Here is an 18,887-nt window from a genome sequence, read left to right on the forward strand (position 1 = left end):
CATCATAAAATATTAAGATGTAAAAAAACTGCTTGTTATCACTGAATGGTAAAGATTATTTAAATTTATCAGTTGGTAGTAAAAAGTGAATATACATTGTATATTGTATATAACAAAGGTTTAAGTTGATTCTGGACAAAGAAAGATAACTCCAATTAAAAAAAAATTCTTGCAGATATTTCTTGCTTACTATACTGGACAAAGAAAGATAACTCTTAATTAAAAAAAAATTGCTATTTCACAATATTGTGAAATTAGATATTTCTTGCCATTGCACAATACTGTGCAATTGATAAGACTTGCTATTGCACAATTCTTAATATAATAATTTTAGATCCTGATTTGGACCAACTTGAAAACTGGGCCTATAATCAAAAATCTAAGTACATGTTTAGATTCAGCATATCAAAGAGGCCCAAGAATTTAATTTTTGTTAAAATCAAACTTAGTTTAATTTTGGACCCTTTGCACTTTAATTTAGACCAATTTTAAAACTGGACCAAAAATTAAGAATCTACATACACAGTTAGATTTGGCATATCAAAGAACCCCAATTATTCAATTTTTGATGAAATCAAACAATGTTTAATTTTGGACCCAGATTTGGACCAACTTGAAAACTGGGCCAAAAATCAAAAATCTAAGAACATTTTTAGATTCAGCATATCAAAGAACCCCAAGGTTTCAATTTTTGTTAAAATCAAACTAAGTTTAATTTTGGACCCTTTGGACCTTAATGTAGACCAATTTGAAAACAGGACCAAAAATTAAGAATCTACATACACAGATAGATTCGGCATATTAACGAACCCCAATTATTCAATTTTGATGAAATCAAACAAAGTTTAATTTTGGACCCTTTGGGCCCCTGTTGGGACCAAAACTCCCAAAATCAATACCAACCTTCCTTTTATAGTCATAAACCTTGTGTTTAAATTTCATAGATTTCTATTTACTTATACTAACGCTATGGTGCGAAAACCAAGAAAAATGCTTATTTGGGTCCCTTTTTGGCCCCTAATTCCTAAACTGTTGGGACTGAAACTCCCAAAATCAATACCAACCTTCCTTTTATGGTCATAAACATTGTGATTAAATTTCATTGATTTCTGTTTACTTTAACTAAAGTTATTGTGCGAAAACCAAGAATAATGCTTATTTGGGCCCTTTTTTGGCCCCTAATTCCTAAACTGTTGAAACCAAAACTCCCAAAATCAATCCCAACCTTTTTTTTTTGTGGTCATAAACCTTGTGTCAAAATTTCATAGATTTCTATTCACTTTTACTAAAGTTAGAGTGCGAAAACTAAAAGTATTCAGACGACGACGACAACGACGACGACGCCAACGTGATAGCAATATACGACGAAATTTTTTTCAAAATTTGCGGTCGTATAAAAAATCAAAGAGCTTGTGAGCACAGTGGGCAAAGGTTTCATTCTTTTGTTGGCTGAACTGTAAAAAAAATCAAAGAGCTTGTAGGCAATGTAGGCTAAGATTGCAATTATATGTTGGCTGACCTGTAAAAGTAATGATGTATACACAGTATTTGGGATGACAAGAAAGAAAGAAAATTTGTGTTTTGTCTAATGCTTTCTAAATTTTTTATTTTAGGGCAAAACATCAACAAACATTTGTTAATCAAAAGACAACTATGAAATTGGTTAAGTTTTTATGATTTAATTGATTAATTGGCTTTTAACATCACAGTAATATAATAAGCTGATCTATCATATCTAAAATTGAAATGGGCGAATAAGTGAATAAATTTAAATAATTTATTTCTGACACTGTATTAAGAATGATACATTTAATAACAGCTGATCTTCAACTCTTTTCTTGAAATGACATTACAAAGATGATATGATGATGGAAAAGGTAATTCAATTGGAGAGAATTTACTTATTGAGACTAAAAGATGTGTTTATTACTCACAATTGCAGCGGTGACTACTCACTGAGTCAATATTGAGATAAGTGTTACACATATGGGAAACGTTACTTACCTAAAGTATCAAATAGACTTATAGTGTGTCTTTCTTTATTGTGATTTTTCACTATTGTTCCAGTTTAGGGTGAAGGTTGGTACCTATTAAAACGTATAAACTTGCTGTTTTCCCCTGTCTTAAGTCAGGAATTTGATGTTCAGTAGTTGCCTTTGTAAATGTGGTTCATAAGTGTTTTTAGTTTTTTATAAAGATAAGACAGTAGATTTTTCCATTTAAATGGTTTTACACTAGTAATTTTTGGGGGCCTTTATAGCTTGCTGTTTGGTGTGAGCCAAGGCTCCATGTTGAAGACCTATAATGGTTTTCTTTTACAAATTTTGGAAATTTGTCTCATTAGAACTCATACCACATCTTCTTATATCTTATCAAAAGCAATTTACCAGTCATATGGATAGACTGAGGCACAATTGGGGAGAGGCTAACTCACTGATGCACAGTAAGGGGGTAATTACTAACCTGAAGGAGAATCACTGGACTTTAAAGCAAATGACCAACTCTCTGGATTGACTGAGGCACAATGGGGGAGCTGTAATTCAACTGGTAGTAGAAATTTCAAACCATGAGGTCCACACATCACAAGGGGAGATAATAAGGTCTCACCTGAAAAAATAAAATCAAACTAAACATGCATTCACAACTTTGTGTGCACAAATAGAAATTTTTGGCATCTTTTGCAGATGCTGAAAATAAAATACTAAGCATAATGTTTATCGCCTGTTTTTAATTTGTTGTCACCGACTTTTGTCAGTGACACTACCCAAATCATACTTGATTTGAGTTTTGTTATTAAAAGCATCATGTACAAGTTTCATAACATTCGGTTAAGGCAAACTTTAGTAAGAGAACAAAACAAAAATTTAGCAATTTTTTCATTTGTAAAGGGTCAGAACTCTAAAACAGAAAAAAGTGATGCCACTAAATTCGAACATGATCTGTGTTTTGTGGTTTCAAGCATTGTGTATAAGATTCATAATATTTGATTGAGGCAAACTTTAGGAATGAAGATGTTTGAAATTTTTCTTTTTGTAAATGGACAAAACTCTAAATCATTAAAAGCGATGCCAACTTTATTCAAACTTGATCTGATTTTTTAGTAAAAAGCATTGTGTTTAAGTTTCAAAAGATTTAATTGAGGCAAATTTTAGAAAGAGAACACTGTAAAGGGACAGAACTCTAAAACAGTAATCAGTGTTTTGTGGGTATAAGCATTGTGTCCTAACATTTAAATGTGTGGTTTGTCATTACAAAATTTATAATCTAACAAATGATAATAAATAGATGATAAGTCTATGTTTTTTCTCCTTATTTTTGGCGGAGTTACCTACCCTTTTCTTTATCTAATGGAGGAAGTATATTATTATCCCGGCAGACTTTGAAGTATATTTCCTGTTGTACTCCCTCTGGGATGGCACCAGCTGGAATGACAATACTGACCCCCGTCTCTGGAGATTCCAACACTCCTCCCTGATGGTCAAATGACCCCCTCGCCGTGGCAACCACTGTATGATTCTCATCCAGCTGATGGTCATTTTTAAATCTAAAAAAATAATAATTAAAAAATTATCATTTTACTCTTTTTTTCCGTATCGCACTTTCACATTTATAAATATATTACATAAAAAAGAAAATACCCCCCACCCCCACCCCCTTTTCCTATCAATTCTTTGACCTCTACCAAATCTCAAATATCTGGAAATAAAAATGTCAATTAACACACAGGGTACTGTTATTTCAGAGATTATTGTAAAGTTCTATTTTTAGAATAATAGAACTTTGTAATTATATCAAAAATAAGAACTCACATTTTGTATGCAGATTTTCATAATAATTACTTTTGTTGTTTTTTCCTTTCTTCAAACTCACAATAAATTCTAAATTGAATAAAAACTGTCCTATGCAAACACATTTGATACATTTAGACATTCTGATATCTAACAATAAAAAGATTAAAAATATTTTTTTAATCATTGCAAGAATTTCAAAACGATCTTAAAATAATTTATTTTTTATTTTATTTCTAGTGACATAAGATGGCCAGTATAGTGTGCTTACAAATTTAAGCATTGTTTTTCATTACATATATAAGACTCTAATCATTATTTCTTTTGTCTAAGGATATCTCTCTAGAACATGTATGTTTAAAAAGGGTGGACACACAGACATGTCTTATCTACATAATAGTTTATGTTATCATATCTTGCCACTTTTCCACATTAGTTTTTGTTAAAAATATAAAACTGGTCAGTGTAGGTCCATGTAATAATATTTAGAACCCATTACAGTGAAACCTTTCTAAACAGAAACCCGTCACAACATGACTTATGTTCCATACAAACAGGTGCTTGGGTTCAACTGGTTCAAAGCTACCAGAAAGTCAAGAGATTATGTTTTGTGCATGTTGTGACAGAGCTCTTGTATAATTAACTTAATTCAAAATTTCTTTTTTTTTATTATCTTTTAATTGAATGAGCAAGTTCATTTCAGTCTTGTAATGGTTTACTTTTTTAAATTGTTATTTGGATGGAAAGTTGTCTCATTGGCCCTCACACCACATCCTATATCTATTAGAATTATCAAAAAGATGATCTTTGTTGCTGTTGTAAAGATTATGCACTTTATATCCAAGAAAAAGAGAGTTCACTGTAAACAGGTAACCAGTTAACTAACGATTTAATTTAGTATAGAAAGTTTTTAATGTACTAAATTATGGTTTAAAAAAGCAAAATTCACAATGTAGAAATCGCCATATAAGTAGAAACCATTTAACTTCAAGGGAAAGGTTATGTTTTATTTCCTAAACAAAATATATTTATATTCAAATTCTGGTATCTTTGAAAATATTGTGGTCAAACAGATGACAAAAAAAAATATTCTGAAACCAGATTTTTCCTATGACTTATAATACCCGTAGTGTTAACTTAAAAAAAAAACAATTTGAATGATACCTATGAAAAACTTTTAAAAAAATTATTTCTCAGTCGGACAAAAAAAAACAAATCCCCCTCCTTGAAGTTAAACAGTTGCTCCCATCTTGTTCTTTATGAGGCCAACATCTCTCATGTCACTTTTTAAGCAAAACTCTTAATCCCAAGCTGTTATTTTTTCAAAAATTGTCAAAATGAAAGAAGCAATCTGATTGGATGTTTTATGGCTATACTGTAATACCAGATGTGATAATATTTCATAAAAGGGGGGCTAGGGTGAAAATTTTTGTCCTGCATTTTTTTTTTAGTTGTAATCTCTGTCCTGCCTTTTTATTTATCACTCTATCCGGTCCTGCTTTTTTTTTTTTAAATTATCCTGACTTTTACATAAATTGTCATCCTGACTATTTTTTGTTTGCAAGTGTCTAATCCTGCCTTTTTTTTTACTCAAAACTTCTGTCCTGCCTATTATTTTCAAATTTCATCCTAGCTCCCCCCCTTTAAAAATCAAATGGTAGCTCCCTAAGTTTGCAATTATCAAGTTTGTATTAAATCTGAAAAAGTGAACTCCAGTATTCTACAGTCAAACATGCTTAAAATACAAAGTAAAAGGCAGTGAGTAAAAGAAAGGTTTAATGGAACTCTGTCTAAAGGGATCAAAATACATCATCATGGTGGGTCTCATTGAGGTCAAGGCGATACATGATCATGGTGGGTCTCAAAGCTGGATTGGTTGATTTTTTACAAGCATGACACATGAAAGTCTAATAATTGTGCGTTAAAATGGAAAATGAAGTCCGGCAGCTGGACACATGAAACAACAACCATTATTATAACAATGATAAGCTGGACACAGGAATCTGACAAAAAGATAACTGGGATCTGTGATCAAAGCCCCCCATTAAAATAATGATTTTTTTCTGACTTAGAAGGAAGTGGATTAACAAATATGTCACAGGAAAAGTTGGAATGTTTATTAAGAATGTGTGATGGAAAGGGAGAATACTCATTTTAAATATAACGGATTTTGAAGAGAATGTTGTAAAAGTGAGAGGTTTAGTGCTATAAAACCAGGTTTTATCCACCATTTTCTCCATTGAAAATGCCTATACCAAGTCAGGAATATAAGAGTTGTTGTCCATTTGTTGGATGTGTTTTGTCATTTGATTTTGCCATGTGATTAGGGACATTCTGGTTACATTTTCCTCAAAGTTCAGTATTTTTTTTATTTTACTTTTTTCTCATTAAAATAATGAGAAATGTATTTCCTGCTGACCAGGATTCAAAGTCATTATCAAGGTAAATATAACAATACTGTAAATTCAGAAATTATTGCCATGCAAAATATGCAACAGGATTATAATCCCAATAATACAAACTTTTATTTCAGTTAAACAGGAATTTTCTAAAATGACAAAATAGCAATAATAAATGCAGGCTATAATTTTTGAATTAACAAACAGACTCTCAAGAAGTGGAAAATATAGTTCAAAGGTATATTGTACAAAGGAGTGGGACAATAATAACTTGTAATGATGGAAACAATTGACTAAAAAAGGGGAAATAGGAATATGAATTAAACTAGAGGCTCTCTTAAGAGCCTGTATCGCTCACCTGACTCTATTTGGGTTTTTGAAATCATATAAAAAAAGATAAAATTTGGCTACAAATTAACAACAATTGGTCAGCACTGGATTAGGAAAGAGCATTCATGCTATATTTGATTTCATTTAATTCAGTGGATTTCTGGTTTTCACCCAGATGGCCCGGGTTCGATTCACAGCATCGGAGCTTTAATTTTTGTTATGTTTTCACTGAATAATTAATTATTATAAGGGTTTAACCAACCTTAATTTAGTAAGGTTGGTGTACTCCAACTATTGGAGGAAGCTAAAGAGGAAAGAAGAAGGTTCTCTAGAAGAAGACTTCGGTATGCATTTCCCATAGGGTCCTATGTTAAACTATAAGCCCACGCTGATGTCCTTCTTGGATGATGGATCAGCTACAAAGTAACAACACTTGGTGAGCATCTCATAAGGAACATGCATGCTATGTTTGATTTCATTCCATTTAGTTGTTTCTCTAAAAGAAGTAATTTTTATGCATTTCCCGTAGGGTCCAATGTTCAACCAAGTCACCCCATTGGCGGCCATCTTGAATGATGGATCGGCTTCAAGGTAACAAAGCTTGGTCAGCACCTCATAAGGAACATTCATACTATATTTGGTTTCATTCCATTCTGTGGTTCTCTAAAAGAAGTCATTTATATGCATTTCCTGTAGGGTCCAATGTTAAACTAATTTCCCCACTAGTGGCCATCTTGGATGATGGATTGGCTATAAAGTAACAATACTTGGTCAACACCTCATAAGGAACATTCATGCCATGTTTGGTTCATTCCATTCAGTGGTTTTCTAAAAGAAGTCATTTGTATGCATTTCCCTTAGGGTCCTATGTTAAACTAAGTTCCCCGCTGGCAGCCATTTTGGATGATGGATCAGCTACAAAGTAACAACACTTGGTCAGGACCTCATAAGGAACAGTCATGCTATGTTTGGTTTCATTCCATTTCAGTGGTTCTATAGGATGTTCAAATGTAAAAAGTTTACGCCGACGACAATGGACGCCAAGTGATGAAAAAAACTCACTTGGCCCTTCTGGCCAGGCGAGCTAAAAAGGTGGATTGGACTATTATGACTAAGATATCTGTACCAAAATTTACACATCAAAATTTAAAAGCAGGATGACTTTGTTGATGGTCTGAAATCTTTTTTTTTTTCTTTGAAAAGTTAATTTTTGATATGAAGATGATTGCTTAATTTGGCAGAATACAGTCATATTACAATGTTACAAGCCAGCAGAAAACTTCTAAAATTAAAATCTCTGATTATTTCATCAAAAGCCAAACATTACATGCACAAACATTCTGCAACTCAGACATTACATCTTCAGTTGCTGGGTTCTTACCCACTGATAACAGTTTCAGAATGAGGCTCATTCTCAGGGGGAGGAGTTTCAGCCTTGTCACATGATTCAACAGGAAGTTGCAATGCATTTTGGTTAGTAGTAGTAGTGCCTTCACCCGAAGATATAGGTTCAGAGCTATACAGACAGAAAATACAGTATAAAACATTTAAAATAATTTATAGAACATGTCAGATGGAAATCTGTCCATTTAAAAATTTATTCTGCTAGTGTGTGTAAAATATTAAACTTTGACTTTACCAAGTGACCTGTAGATACAATGAAAGCATACAAACAAGTACATTGTATTTGAATAAAAAAAAATATGTCATCAAACTTTGGATTCCATCCAACATTTTCCCTTTTAAATGCCAAGTCAGAAAACAACTAAATCTACTAGCAAACCTATTCTTTTATTATTATTCTGCCAAAAATTAACACTTTTATTACTGTCCCTAAACAATAGGAGGGAATTCCTTAAACAGATACAGATACAGTCGGCCCCATGAGTCTGAGGGTGTTTACACCAAAGGTTTACTAAGGACTGTAAAAAATGTCCTTGACCTAAAACTTTGATCATATTATCATAACAATAAAATTTCATTTTCTTTTATAATCTTTTTTTATTGGAACATTCAATTCTATGACAATAAAGGATACATTTGTGATTAAATTGCTTTTTGGCGTATTTTTACTTTGATCTTTTTTTGTGATAATTTTTCATATCATGCTTCTTGAACGACATGGAAAATAATTGTCAGAAACTAAAAGCACACATGACGCTGTTAATGTAAACATCAACAAGGTCAGAGGCAAAATAACAAATAACATAATATCAAACTCCCGAATGTTATACTGCTATCCTCAGACAAATAGATAAAGAAAGTATTCACAGACAAATAGATAAAGAAAGAAACTACTCGGTCTCTTCATATAAATAATTAGACATTCACTGTAAAAAGCCATTCCAAAGCAGTCATATTATAGTTTGTTTTTTCTTTTCTTAATTTGGCCTACAATGAAGCAAGGTTTGAAATAAAAAGAACAAATAAAGAAAACCTTGTATCCAAAATTACCTTGGCCTTTTGGTTATAAATTTACTAAAACAGAATTAAAGAAAAATGTGGAAACTTTAACAAATATACACACACAAGGAGCTACAATGATATTCACAGCCTTTCTTTATTTCAACTTTATTTTCTTTTAAAGTTTTTTTTGTTTTGCATTGTTAGATTGCTACCTAAATGACCTTGACTAACATCTATACAAAACTTGGAGTGTTTAACCTTTCACAAAACTTTGCATTGACATATGTAATACATTTAAATTTCTTGCATTTGTACATTTTATAAAAAAATGTTTTCCTCAACATGAAGAAGGAACACCAATCATTAAAATGTATATTACTAACTATTTATGTATTCCCTCCATAATGCAATTATATCATGTTTACATATACATCTTTATTTGTATAGCCTGTATATTTACCTGTAATTTTTCATGGGTCCGTTTGTTGAGACAACAGGACTATGGGGAGAGTCTGATTTACCAAACGTTGATAACTGTGGTTTTCTGTAAGCTTCAAAAGCACTACCTCTGTCATCGCTATCATTAGCATCTTGAGATCCTCCCCTATAAAGAAACATTTATGTACTCTTGAGATGCTCCCTCATAAAGAAACATTTATGTACTCTTGAGATGCTCCCTCATAAAGAATTATTTATATATTCGTGAGATGTTCCCTTATAAAGAAACATTTATGTACTCTTAACATGCTCCCCTTTAAAGTAACATTTAGAAACTCTTGAGATCTCCTTTATAAAGAAACATGTATGTTCTCTTGAGATCCTCCCCTATAAAGTAACATGTATCTAATCTTGAGATGCTCCCTCATAAAAAAACATTTATATACTCTTGAGATCTCCTTTATAAAGAAACATTTATATACTCTTGAGATCTCCTTTATAAAGAAACATGTATGTTCTCTTGAGATCCTCCCCTATAAAGTAACATTTATGTACTCTTTAGATCCTACCCCTATAACATGTATAAAGTAACATTCATAAACCCTTGAAATGCTCCCCTATAAAGTTACATTTTAATAAATAAAGACAATTATATACTCTTGAGATGTTACCCTGTAAAGTAACTGTTACATATATGCTCTTGTGATCTTCCCCATAAAGAAACATTTATATACTCTTCAGATGCTTCCCTATACAGTAATTGGTATATATACCCTTGAGATGCTCCCCTATTAAGTAATTGTAATATACTCTTGAGATGCTCCCCTATAAAGTAATTGGTATATACTCTTGCGATGCTCCCCTCTTAACTAATTGTAATATACTCTTCAGATGCTCCCCTATAAAGTTGAATGTATATACTCTTGAGATGCTCCCCTATAAAGTAACCTTTATATATTCATTGAGTTCCTCCCCAATAAAGTATCATTTCACTCCTTTTGAGATGCTTCCCTTTAAGTTAGTTTTAAACATGCTCTGAAAATACCAATTTTGACTTAATAACCAGATATGCTCTCTTCAAAATTGCCTGTGACTATAAAATAAATACCACAGAGACTCAAGATCAGTTATAAACATCAGCATCAGTAAATATGGAAATTTGGGCATGCATTTATTAATCCAAATGTTCAACAGACACAATTTGTGTTTCTTTTTTACATATGTTTGTTTCATAGTGATTAACACACTATTGTCTGTATAAACCATTTTTTGACATTTTAATCTATTATGTCTGTTTGTTCTGTTCACACAACGTTGTCAATATTAAGGAATTTTATGTGACTGTAACACAAGTGAGAGGTTTAGCTTGCTATAAAACCAGGTATGATTCATCATTTTCTACATCAGAAAATGCCACTACTTAGTCAAGAATATGACAGTTGTTATCCATTAGTTTGATGTGTTTAAGCTTTTGATTTTGTCATTTGAAAAAGAACTTTTTGTTTAGAATTTTCCTCAGACTTTGGTATTTTTGTGTTTTTACTTGTAGGATGAGTTTCACTGATAATGTACAGACAGACAGACAGACAAGGGTGATTCCTATATATCCCAAATTATTTTTTTTTGGTGTGTGAATTGATTTAACTACTGTTAATTCAGAAATTACTGCATGCATCTATTATTGCGATTTTGTCATTGGAGACAAAAAAATGTGATTTTATTTTTTGGGATATTGAGAAAAATCCTTTTAAAATCATATAAAGAATTTCAAAATGCAATTTGAAATTATTGCGATCATAACCCTGTTGGATTTTTTCGCAATAATAAAAACAACACAATAATTTCTGAACATGGTAGATTTATAAGTGATTTTACTGTAATGTTTGTTGATATTTACTATATATTCTATCTGTCTGATTACTGTACTGTTAAAATACAAAGGTTAAACAAGACTATTACCTACACCCATCATCTAGTCCAAAATACTCCAAATAATTGAAAGGCTATTTATTATATTTTTTTTTCCTTGACGCCTTATTTCGAATTAAGGCGTCAAAGAAAAAAATTATAATAGCCTTTCAAGACATCAAAATTATTTGGACTACCCAGCATCATGCAGTCATGCAGCAAATTTATAACTTTTCATTTACCAAACTTCCATTGCCAATCTGTCATGCAAAATATTTTTCATTTCTTTTTTTTATAAATATGCTATAAATGTAGTGCATTCCTTCTAGTGTGCATGCACATTCTGTGTGTGGTATGTACAATAAATGCGTAAAACCATGTGATACCAGCCAAAACGATGTGACAGTAACCCAAAACCATGTGACACCAGCCCAAATTCCAAAGCATCTAATAAACTGAGACTATATTTCTTGTTGGGAGAATTTGTCACAGCCAAAAAATGTATCTAAACACTGTTTGTATATATATCACGTTAGTAGAAATGCAACACGATGGGGCATAGATTATATCATTCTGTTTACAAAGATCAGTTTATGTTGTAGGATAGCATTATAAAGGGTTGATTTCTATTGTTTTGAAAATGCTGCAATCATTAATGTTTGTTCTGAGACACTTGTTATCAAAGATTTTCTTGGTATGTTGCTCTCTATATGTCTTTTGGTTTAGTCACAGGGTTGCTTAATTGGCGTCTTATTTTATCACAAAAAATATTCAGTGTCTGTTAAATCCATTAATTTTTTCTGGGACTATAATACTGAACGGTGAAAAAGTTTGTTATCTGCTATAGCATTATTATAATGAGGAAAGTTTATTTTAATGGTTTAAGAACAAAGTTACTATTTTCTATTAAAAGTGCACATCAAAATGTATTTAATTAGATTCCATTTTTGGATTTTTTTCAAGACATTTTTAGATTAAGATAACTCTTGTATTCAGACCAGAATGACACAGAAAGTGTTGCATTTCTTCTGACTTTTAGTATACATGTAATTTTGTTAATACTGAGCATTCATCATCATTCACATGATATTAATTTTCATGAATTATGTTACTGAAAGGTTACCAATGAATTAATTTTTTTAGAAACTGAAAACAAATTTTCTGTAGACTTGTATGTAGAATTGGCAAAACAACATACTGTAAATTCAGAAATTATGGCGCTTTTTTATTATTGCGAAAAATGCAACCCTGTTACACATGTATATAAAATCGCCATAATTTAAACTCGCATGTTGAAATTTTTAAAATGAATTAAATAGGATTTTTCTCAATATTGAAAAAAATTAAAATCACATTTAAGTCTAAAATGATAAAATCACAATGATAAATGCATGCAATAATAATAACCGCCAAAAAATGCATTTTTTCTTCAATCCATGAAAATTGGTACTCATGATAATTAATGAATCCACTGTAAAACAATTTATTTAGCAGATGACAAATTCTCCGTGATCGAAGTCTCATCATTACCGTATGTTCTCCTGAGATTTAGAACGACCTCCATAAAATCCTGGCGTAACTAACTTAGCATAAGATGAAAATTTTCTGGTTTGTCTTTCTGGGGGACCAGTCCAGCTTTTACGATATTCAGCTCGTTTAAGTGAATTTAATTCATCGTCAGTTCTGAAATTTTACACTGAAGGATATAACTAATCTATTGATGATATTCAATAAACTCATCATAGATAACAGGATTGAAATTTTATGTTAATGCCAGACACACTTTTCGTCTACAAAAAACTCATCAGTGACATAGATATAAGAAGATGTGGTATGAGTGCCAATAAGACAACTCTCTATCCAAGTCACAATGTGTAAAAAGTAAACCATTATAGGTTAAAGTACGGCTATCAAAACAGAGTCTTGGCACACACCAAATAGCAAAAATATAAATGGCCAGAAAATAACCAGTGTAAAAGAATTTAAACAAGAATTGTTTTTACTGAATTAAGATGACCCTACATCACAGAATTCTCTCAATTGAGATGACCTTCACCCTAAAATTCATTTAATTTAGATGACCTTCACAGCAGGTTTGACTTAACACGTTGAATGAGGTATTCGACAACAAATGACTTGACATACTCAGATATAAACCAGGTATCTCCCTGATTTAATAATGAACACCATGTATTCTGGAAAGCCTTGATACCTAGTTGAGAAATGTGAAGTGTAGATATAATATTGTTTTCTTTATGTTGAAAAAAACACTATACAAATCCAAGGAACCCCAACCTGGAAGAAAATACAAATGTGTCTTCATAAAAATCAAGATGGAAAATCTAAACTGACAAGTTACTGGAAATAGTCTTGACACAAAGGTACACAGTATACCACTTGTACACAGAGTTTGTCACTGATATTACCGTTAATCAGCACCACATGTCACTTGTACATAGAGTTTGTCACTTGTACACAGAGTTTGTCACTTGTACACAGAGTTTGTCACTGATATTACCATTAATCAGCACCACATGTCACTTGTACACAGAGTTTGTCACTGATATTACCATTAATCAGCACCACATGTCACTTGTACACAGAGTTTGTCACTTGTACACAGAGTTTGTCACTTGTACACAGAGTTTGTCACTTGTACACAGAGTTTGTCACTGATATTACCATTAATCAACACCAAACTCCTTAATGTACCAAAATATGAGACAATCAAATTGAGAATGGAAATGGGGAATGTGTCAAAGAGACAACAACCCGACCAAATAAAAAAAAAAAAAAAAAAAAAAAAAAAAAGTATTGCATAACAGAGCATTTCAGCATGCAGTTGGATATCAAAATAAGACTGGGCACTTCAAGATGCAGTTGGGTTAAATTTATACAGGGGGTATTTTAACATGCAGTTGGGTAACATTAGATAAAGGATGAAATAGATACTACACAATTTCACCACATCCAAAAATGGGTTGCTCTTAATTAACATTAAACATCAATTAAATGTTAAGTGTTAATTAAATCTGTTGATTTTTTTAGTTATTTAAATAATACTTAAAATTTAAAGATCATAAGATGCTAATTAACATTAGTGCTACCCAGTCCAAAATATGTTACAGTGGCAGATCCAGAACTTTTCCTAAGGGGGAGCCCGCTTCAGACATGCTTCACTCATTCCCTAGTATATAATCAACCAAATTTTTCCTACAAAAGGGGGACCATGTTCCCCCCCTTGGATCCGCCTATGTGTTAATCTGTGTAACCTTCCAGCAGTCATGATGGATTAAAAGGAAAGAGTAGTTTGATAAATTTTATTAAAGTTTCGTTATTTCTATTTTTATAAGTCAGTATGTACACATTGTTAACAGCAGATAGATGTACACAATAAAATTCATTAAATCTATACATAAAAAAACAACTTGTGTATCAAGACTACTTGAGAATCTTATAATATATAAATTTTCAAAAAAAGCTAACCAGCAGTTTTATAAAAAATATTGTCAAAAAGGACAAAAGAAAATTATTTTTTTCTAAATGTAAAAATACAATTAAAGTTTGTCAAAATAGACAAAAAATTTCTTGATCGTTTTTCATATAAAAATAAGTATTTCATTAATTAATGGAGGTGTCCTCCTAATGTAAACAACCATTCGATATGACAATAAATATGACCAATTGTGAAATAAATGTATGTGTCTTAACTGGCCAAATTTACTCTGTATATGTAATTCCTGATATGTTAAATATGTATCAAAATTTATTATGATATGGAAATTGTAAAATGTCTAACATAAATATTTTCCCCAATTAAATAAATTTGTAAAATAAGTTCTTTTGTTACAGGCCTATAATTATTGTTCCAAATAAAATTGTAAAATAATTTCTCCCTTTACAAGCCTATAATTAATTCTCCAAATAAAATTGTAAAGTAATTTCTCCCTTTACAAGCCTATAATTAATTCTCCAAATAAAATTGTAAAATAATTTCTCCCTTTACAAGCCTATAATTATTGTTCCAATTAAATTTGTAAAATAAGTTCTTTTGTTACAGGCCTATAATAAATTCTCCAATTACATAGATGCCAACCCCTTTTCAGACAATCAGTAACAAACTATCAAATTTTCCGTATTTTTGAAAAGTTTTCAGTAATCATTCAAAAACTTGCATTTACCAATAAAAATTACTGACGAGTGGTTGCAAAATGATGTGCACTAAAATTTGTCGTTCAACATGTTGTCTGTAGTATGAATTCCATTCATTAATTGTTTAGATGTTCTTGACTCGTACATTTTCGTTTTGTCAAGGAGAAGTAGAGAAAGGGGGAAAGCTACTTCATAAAATGCAAGTTTTCCTCTTCGGAAGTCAGTTAGTTCCCATCAATAGGTTGATAACTCCCGAGAAACCGGAAACATTACATTGTCGTTTTCTAAATACCGGACCAGGACGGAAAAGTAATGATAAAAATCCGCGATTTACAAAATTGAACGGCGATGATTGGGAATCCGTAACTATTCGACTTTGACCGTAATAGCGTAGTTTGTATCGCAAAATCGGAAAAACTACGGAAAAATCGTAATGGTTGGCATCTATGCAATTAAATTTGTAAAATAATTTACAAACCTATATTCATTCTCTAATTAGATATTTAAATAATTTCTCCCTTTACAGGCCTATAATTCATTCTCCAATTAAATTTGTAAAATAATTTCTCCCATTACAGGCCTATAATAAATTCTCCAAATAATGAAATAAAAAAATCTAAACTTCTTTAAAATCTACATAATATTGTACAGATTGAATATAATCCAAAATAAATTGCTATGTTAAGGCCAAAAAAAATAAATGTCTGTTTCCTGCTGCCAAGGCAAAAAAATCAAGGTCCGTAGCTATATAGGTCGGGATTTTTTTTTATTATTATCATTTTTGCACTCCCTGCCAGATTTGCAGATGGTTAAATGTTGTTTTTGGTTAGGGTCCTGTACCCTTTAATCATTTAATCTCTTTAAAGAAGCTTTAATTGAAAAATCCCCTCAGTGCCGACATTTTTTAAACCTTAATTTGTAGCACATTTGTGCTGAGAGCAGCCATTTTGATTGTTTGGGTATAGTAAAATACGGATCTTGATCAGATCAGAAACATTTTTTTTCCGGTATTGAATAAAAAGATCTATAAAAAGATCTAGGGTTGGGGGGCTTTGAGTCAGGGTTGGTCGGGAAACAGGAAACAGACATATAATTTTTTTTGGCCTAATATTATTGAAAATGTGTTCCGATTCATGTTAACAGAACACTACAAAAAGGTGAAATACACAAGAAAATATTAACACTGTATAAATACACATATAGACTTTCTTTCTTACAGTAGACTTTAACCCTTACTTTCAGTTTGGGTTCAAATAGAGGGACAATAGACCATTTCTTGATGGCACAGTTTTCTTGTAAAACTTCTAAATAAGTTAAGTTCTAAATGTTGAAATTTTGCACAAAAGTTATCTTATGTTTACTTTATTTCATGCACTGAAATCTAAAATGACGAAACATTCACTGTCGTTTTTACTGTCAGATGTAAAAATAATGGGACAATTTTTTTATTGAAATATTTGAGGAGAAAAGCATGGCCTTCATTTGCTGTTTTTTATTCATGACTGCTGGATGGAGTTACATACTTTACAGAACTTGAAGGAAGAGTCCAAATTAGACCATGACAGTCTGGAAGTTACTCTATGTTCTGTTGCTTAGTAATCTTTATTCTGTTGCTTAGTAACCTATATTCTGTTACATAGTAACCTATATTCTGTTACTAAGTAACCTATGTTCTGATGCTTACGTAACCTATGTTAAAGTTTCATACACAAACACCATTCCTATCTTATTTTTGTGTTTAGAATCTTTTTAACTTTTCATTTCCAATTCACCAAACTAGTGCAAAATAGTCATAGAAGAAGAACAGACTACACAGATATCAAAGAGACAAGCAAATCTCCTATGAAGAGGGATCAACAATATCAAAGCAAAATACCAAAACTAATAAGTTGAAGAAAAGAATACATGGAAACTAAAAAACAAAATAAGAACCTGATGTGAGCCAAGATGCTCCGGAAGGGTAAGCATATCCTGCTCCACATGTGGCATCCTTCCTGTTGCTCATGATAAATATCAATTAAGCAGTTAATCTTAAATTCTTATAACTTACAATATTCTGAAGGTTGTTAAATTACAAAATAAATTTTGAATAAGTTGTTGTTTTTTAAAATTGAATGTTTTCCGCATCAATCCTATAATAAGTTCTGAAATCCTACATTCTTTCATTATTTTCCAGAACAGCTATAATTAACACAGTGTTATATTGGTTGATTATCAGTTACATAGGGGAGGTAAGTCAATATACAAGGGAGGTAATTTATATTGCAGATAACTGTTGTAAAGGGAGGGTACTTGTGCACTGACTCCAGTATTATAACAAGCATGCAGCTGTCATGAGATCAGAGGGTCACACTATTCATAAGAGACATTTCTTCACTGTCTAGGGGAGATAACCGTTTTAAAGGGAGGTTACTTGTGCACTGACTCCAGTATATAACAAGCATGTAGCTGTCATGAGATCAGAGGGTCACACTATTCATAAGAGACATTTCTTCACTGTCTAGGGGAGATAACACTTATAAAGGGAGGTTACTTGTGCATTATAACAAGCATGCAGCTGTCATGAGATGAGAGGTCCACGCTATGCATAGGAGACATTTTTAAACTGTCTAGGGGAGATAACTATTATAAAGGGAGGTTACTCCAGTATTATAACTAGCGGTCATGAGATGAGAGGGCCATGATATACATGGGAGAAAATTCATCACTGTCTAGGGGAGATAACTCTTATAAAGGGAGATAACTTGTGCACTGACTCCAGTATTATAACAAGCATGCAGCGGTCATGAGATGAGAGGGCCATGCTATTCTAATCTACTGCAAGAAACAAAAGGTAGATATATTGTATTGATAGAATGTTAGTACAGCCAACAACCAAAAAAAGACACATAAAACAGCAATGTACCATATAAGTGTACAGATCAGTATTGATTATGGTGATGTAAACCATATAAAATATGTGATGCGTAAAATATTTATACATGTTATATTTTGCAATTTTTAAAAATACTTTTCAGAGATCATGTAAATATTTCAAATTGTTCTATATAAAATACTAGTTTTAATTTCAAATTGAGTTGTTCATTATATATTTGGATATTCCACAAAAATAAATTGTCAATTTATATGCTTGTCATTTTAAATATATCTTAAGATAAAATGGCAAGCCATGCAAAACAACAATTAAACTATATGAAAACCATTAAAAAAAGTATTGTGTAAAAAATGTATTTCTTTGTATTATTTAAAAATACTGAAATAAGCCAATAAGATTGAAGCTATTCTCAATTTAATTCTGTATTCACCCTAGGATTAATGATGGAGGATATTAAAGTAAGAATTTCAAAAATAATTAAAAAATGTGTGATTTTAGTATGACAACCAAAAACCTGTGTTATTTCTGTAAAAATAATCAGTTAACTATCCTTGTAAGTACTGAGTGAAAGCAGCCATGAGTGTCAAAGTT

The 18,887-nt window shown here is 31.5% G+C and overlaps 1 protein-coding gene across 3 annotated transcripts in view; it reads right to left on the reverse strand.

The window, feature by feature from the left end:
* Positions 1 to 18,887, reverse strand: part of LOC134718451 (tight junction protein ZO-1-like) — a 103,744-nt gene that overhangs the window by 5,078 nt on the left and 79,779 nt on the right. Inside the window, exons 32-36 of one of the 3 annotated variants that reach the window (XM_063580968.1) lie at positions 12,800 to 12,952; positions 9,384 to 9,527; positions 7,899 to 8,033; positions 3,333 to 3,544; positions 2,464 to 2,607 (exon numbers count right to left, since the gene is read on the reverse strand). In XM_063580968.1, coding sequence (XP_063437038.1) covers positions 2,464 to 2,607; positions 3,333 to 3,544; positions 7,899 to 8,033; positions 9,384 to 9,527; positions 12,800 to 12,952 — 788 coding nt within the window. The remainder of the gene's footprint in view (positions 1 to 2,463; positions 2,608 to 3,332; positions 3,545 to 7,898; positions 8,034 to 9,383; positions 9,528 to 12,799; positions 12,953 to 18,887) is intronic. The other 2 variants (XM_063580969.1, XM_063580970.1) reach the window with 2 other exon arrangements.

This window comes from Mytilus trossulus, chromosome 5 (assembly GCF_036588685.1).
Source record: "Mytilus trossulus isolate FHL-02 chromosome 5, PNRI_Mtr1.1.1.hap1, whole genome shotgun sequence".
Classification (NCBI taxonomy): Eukaryota; Metazoa; Mollusca; class Bivalvia; order Mytilida; family Mytilidae; genus Mytilus; species Mytilus trossulus.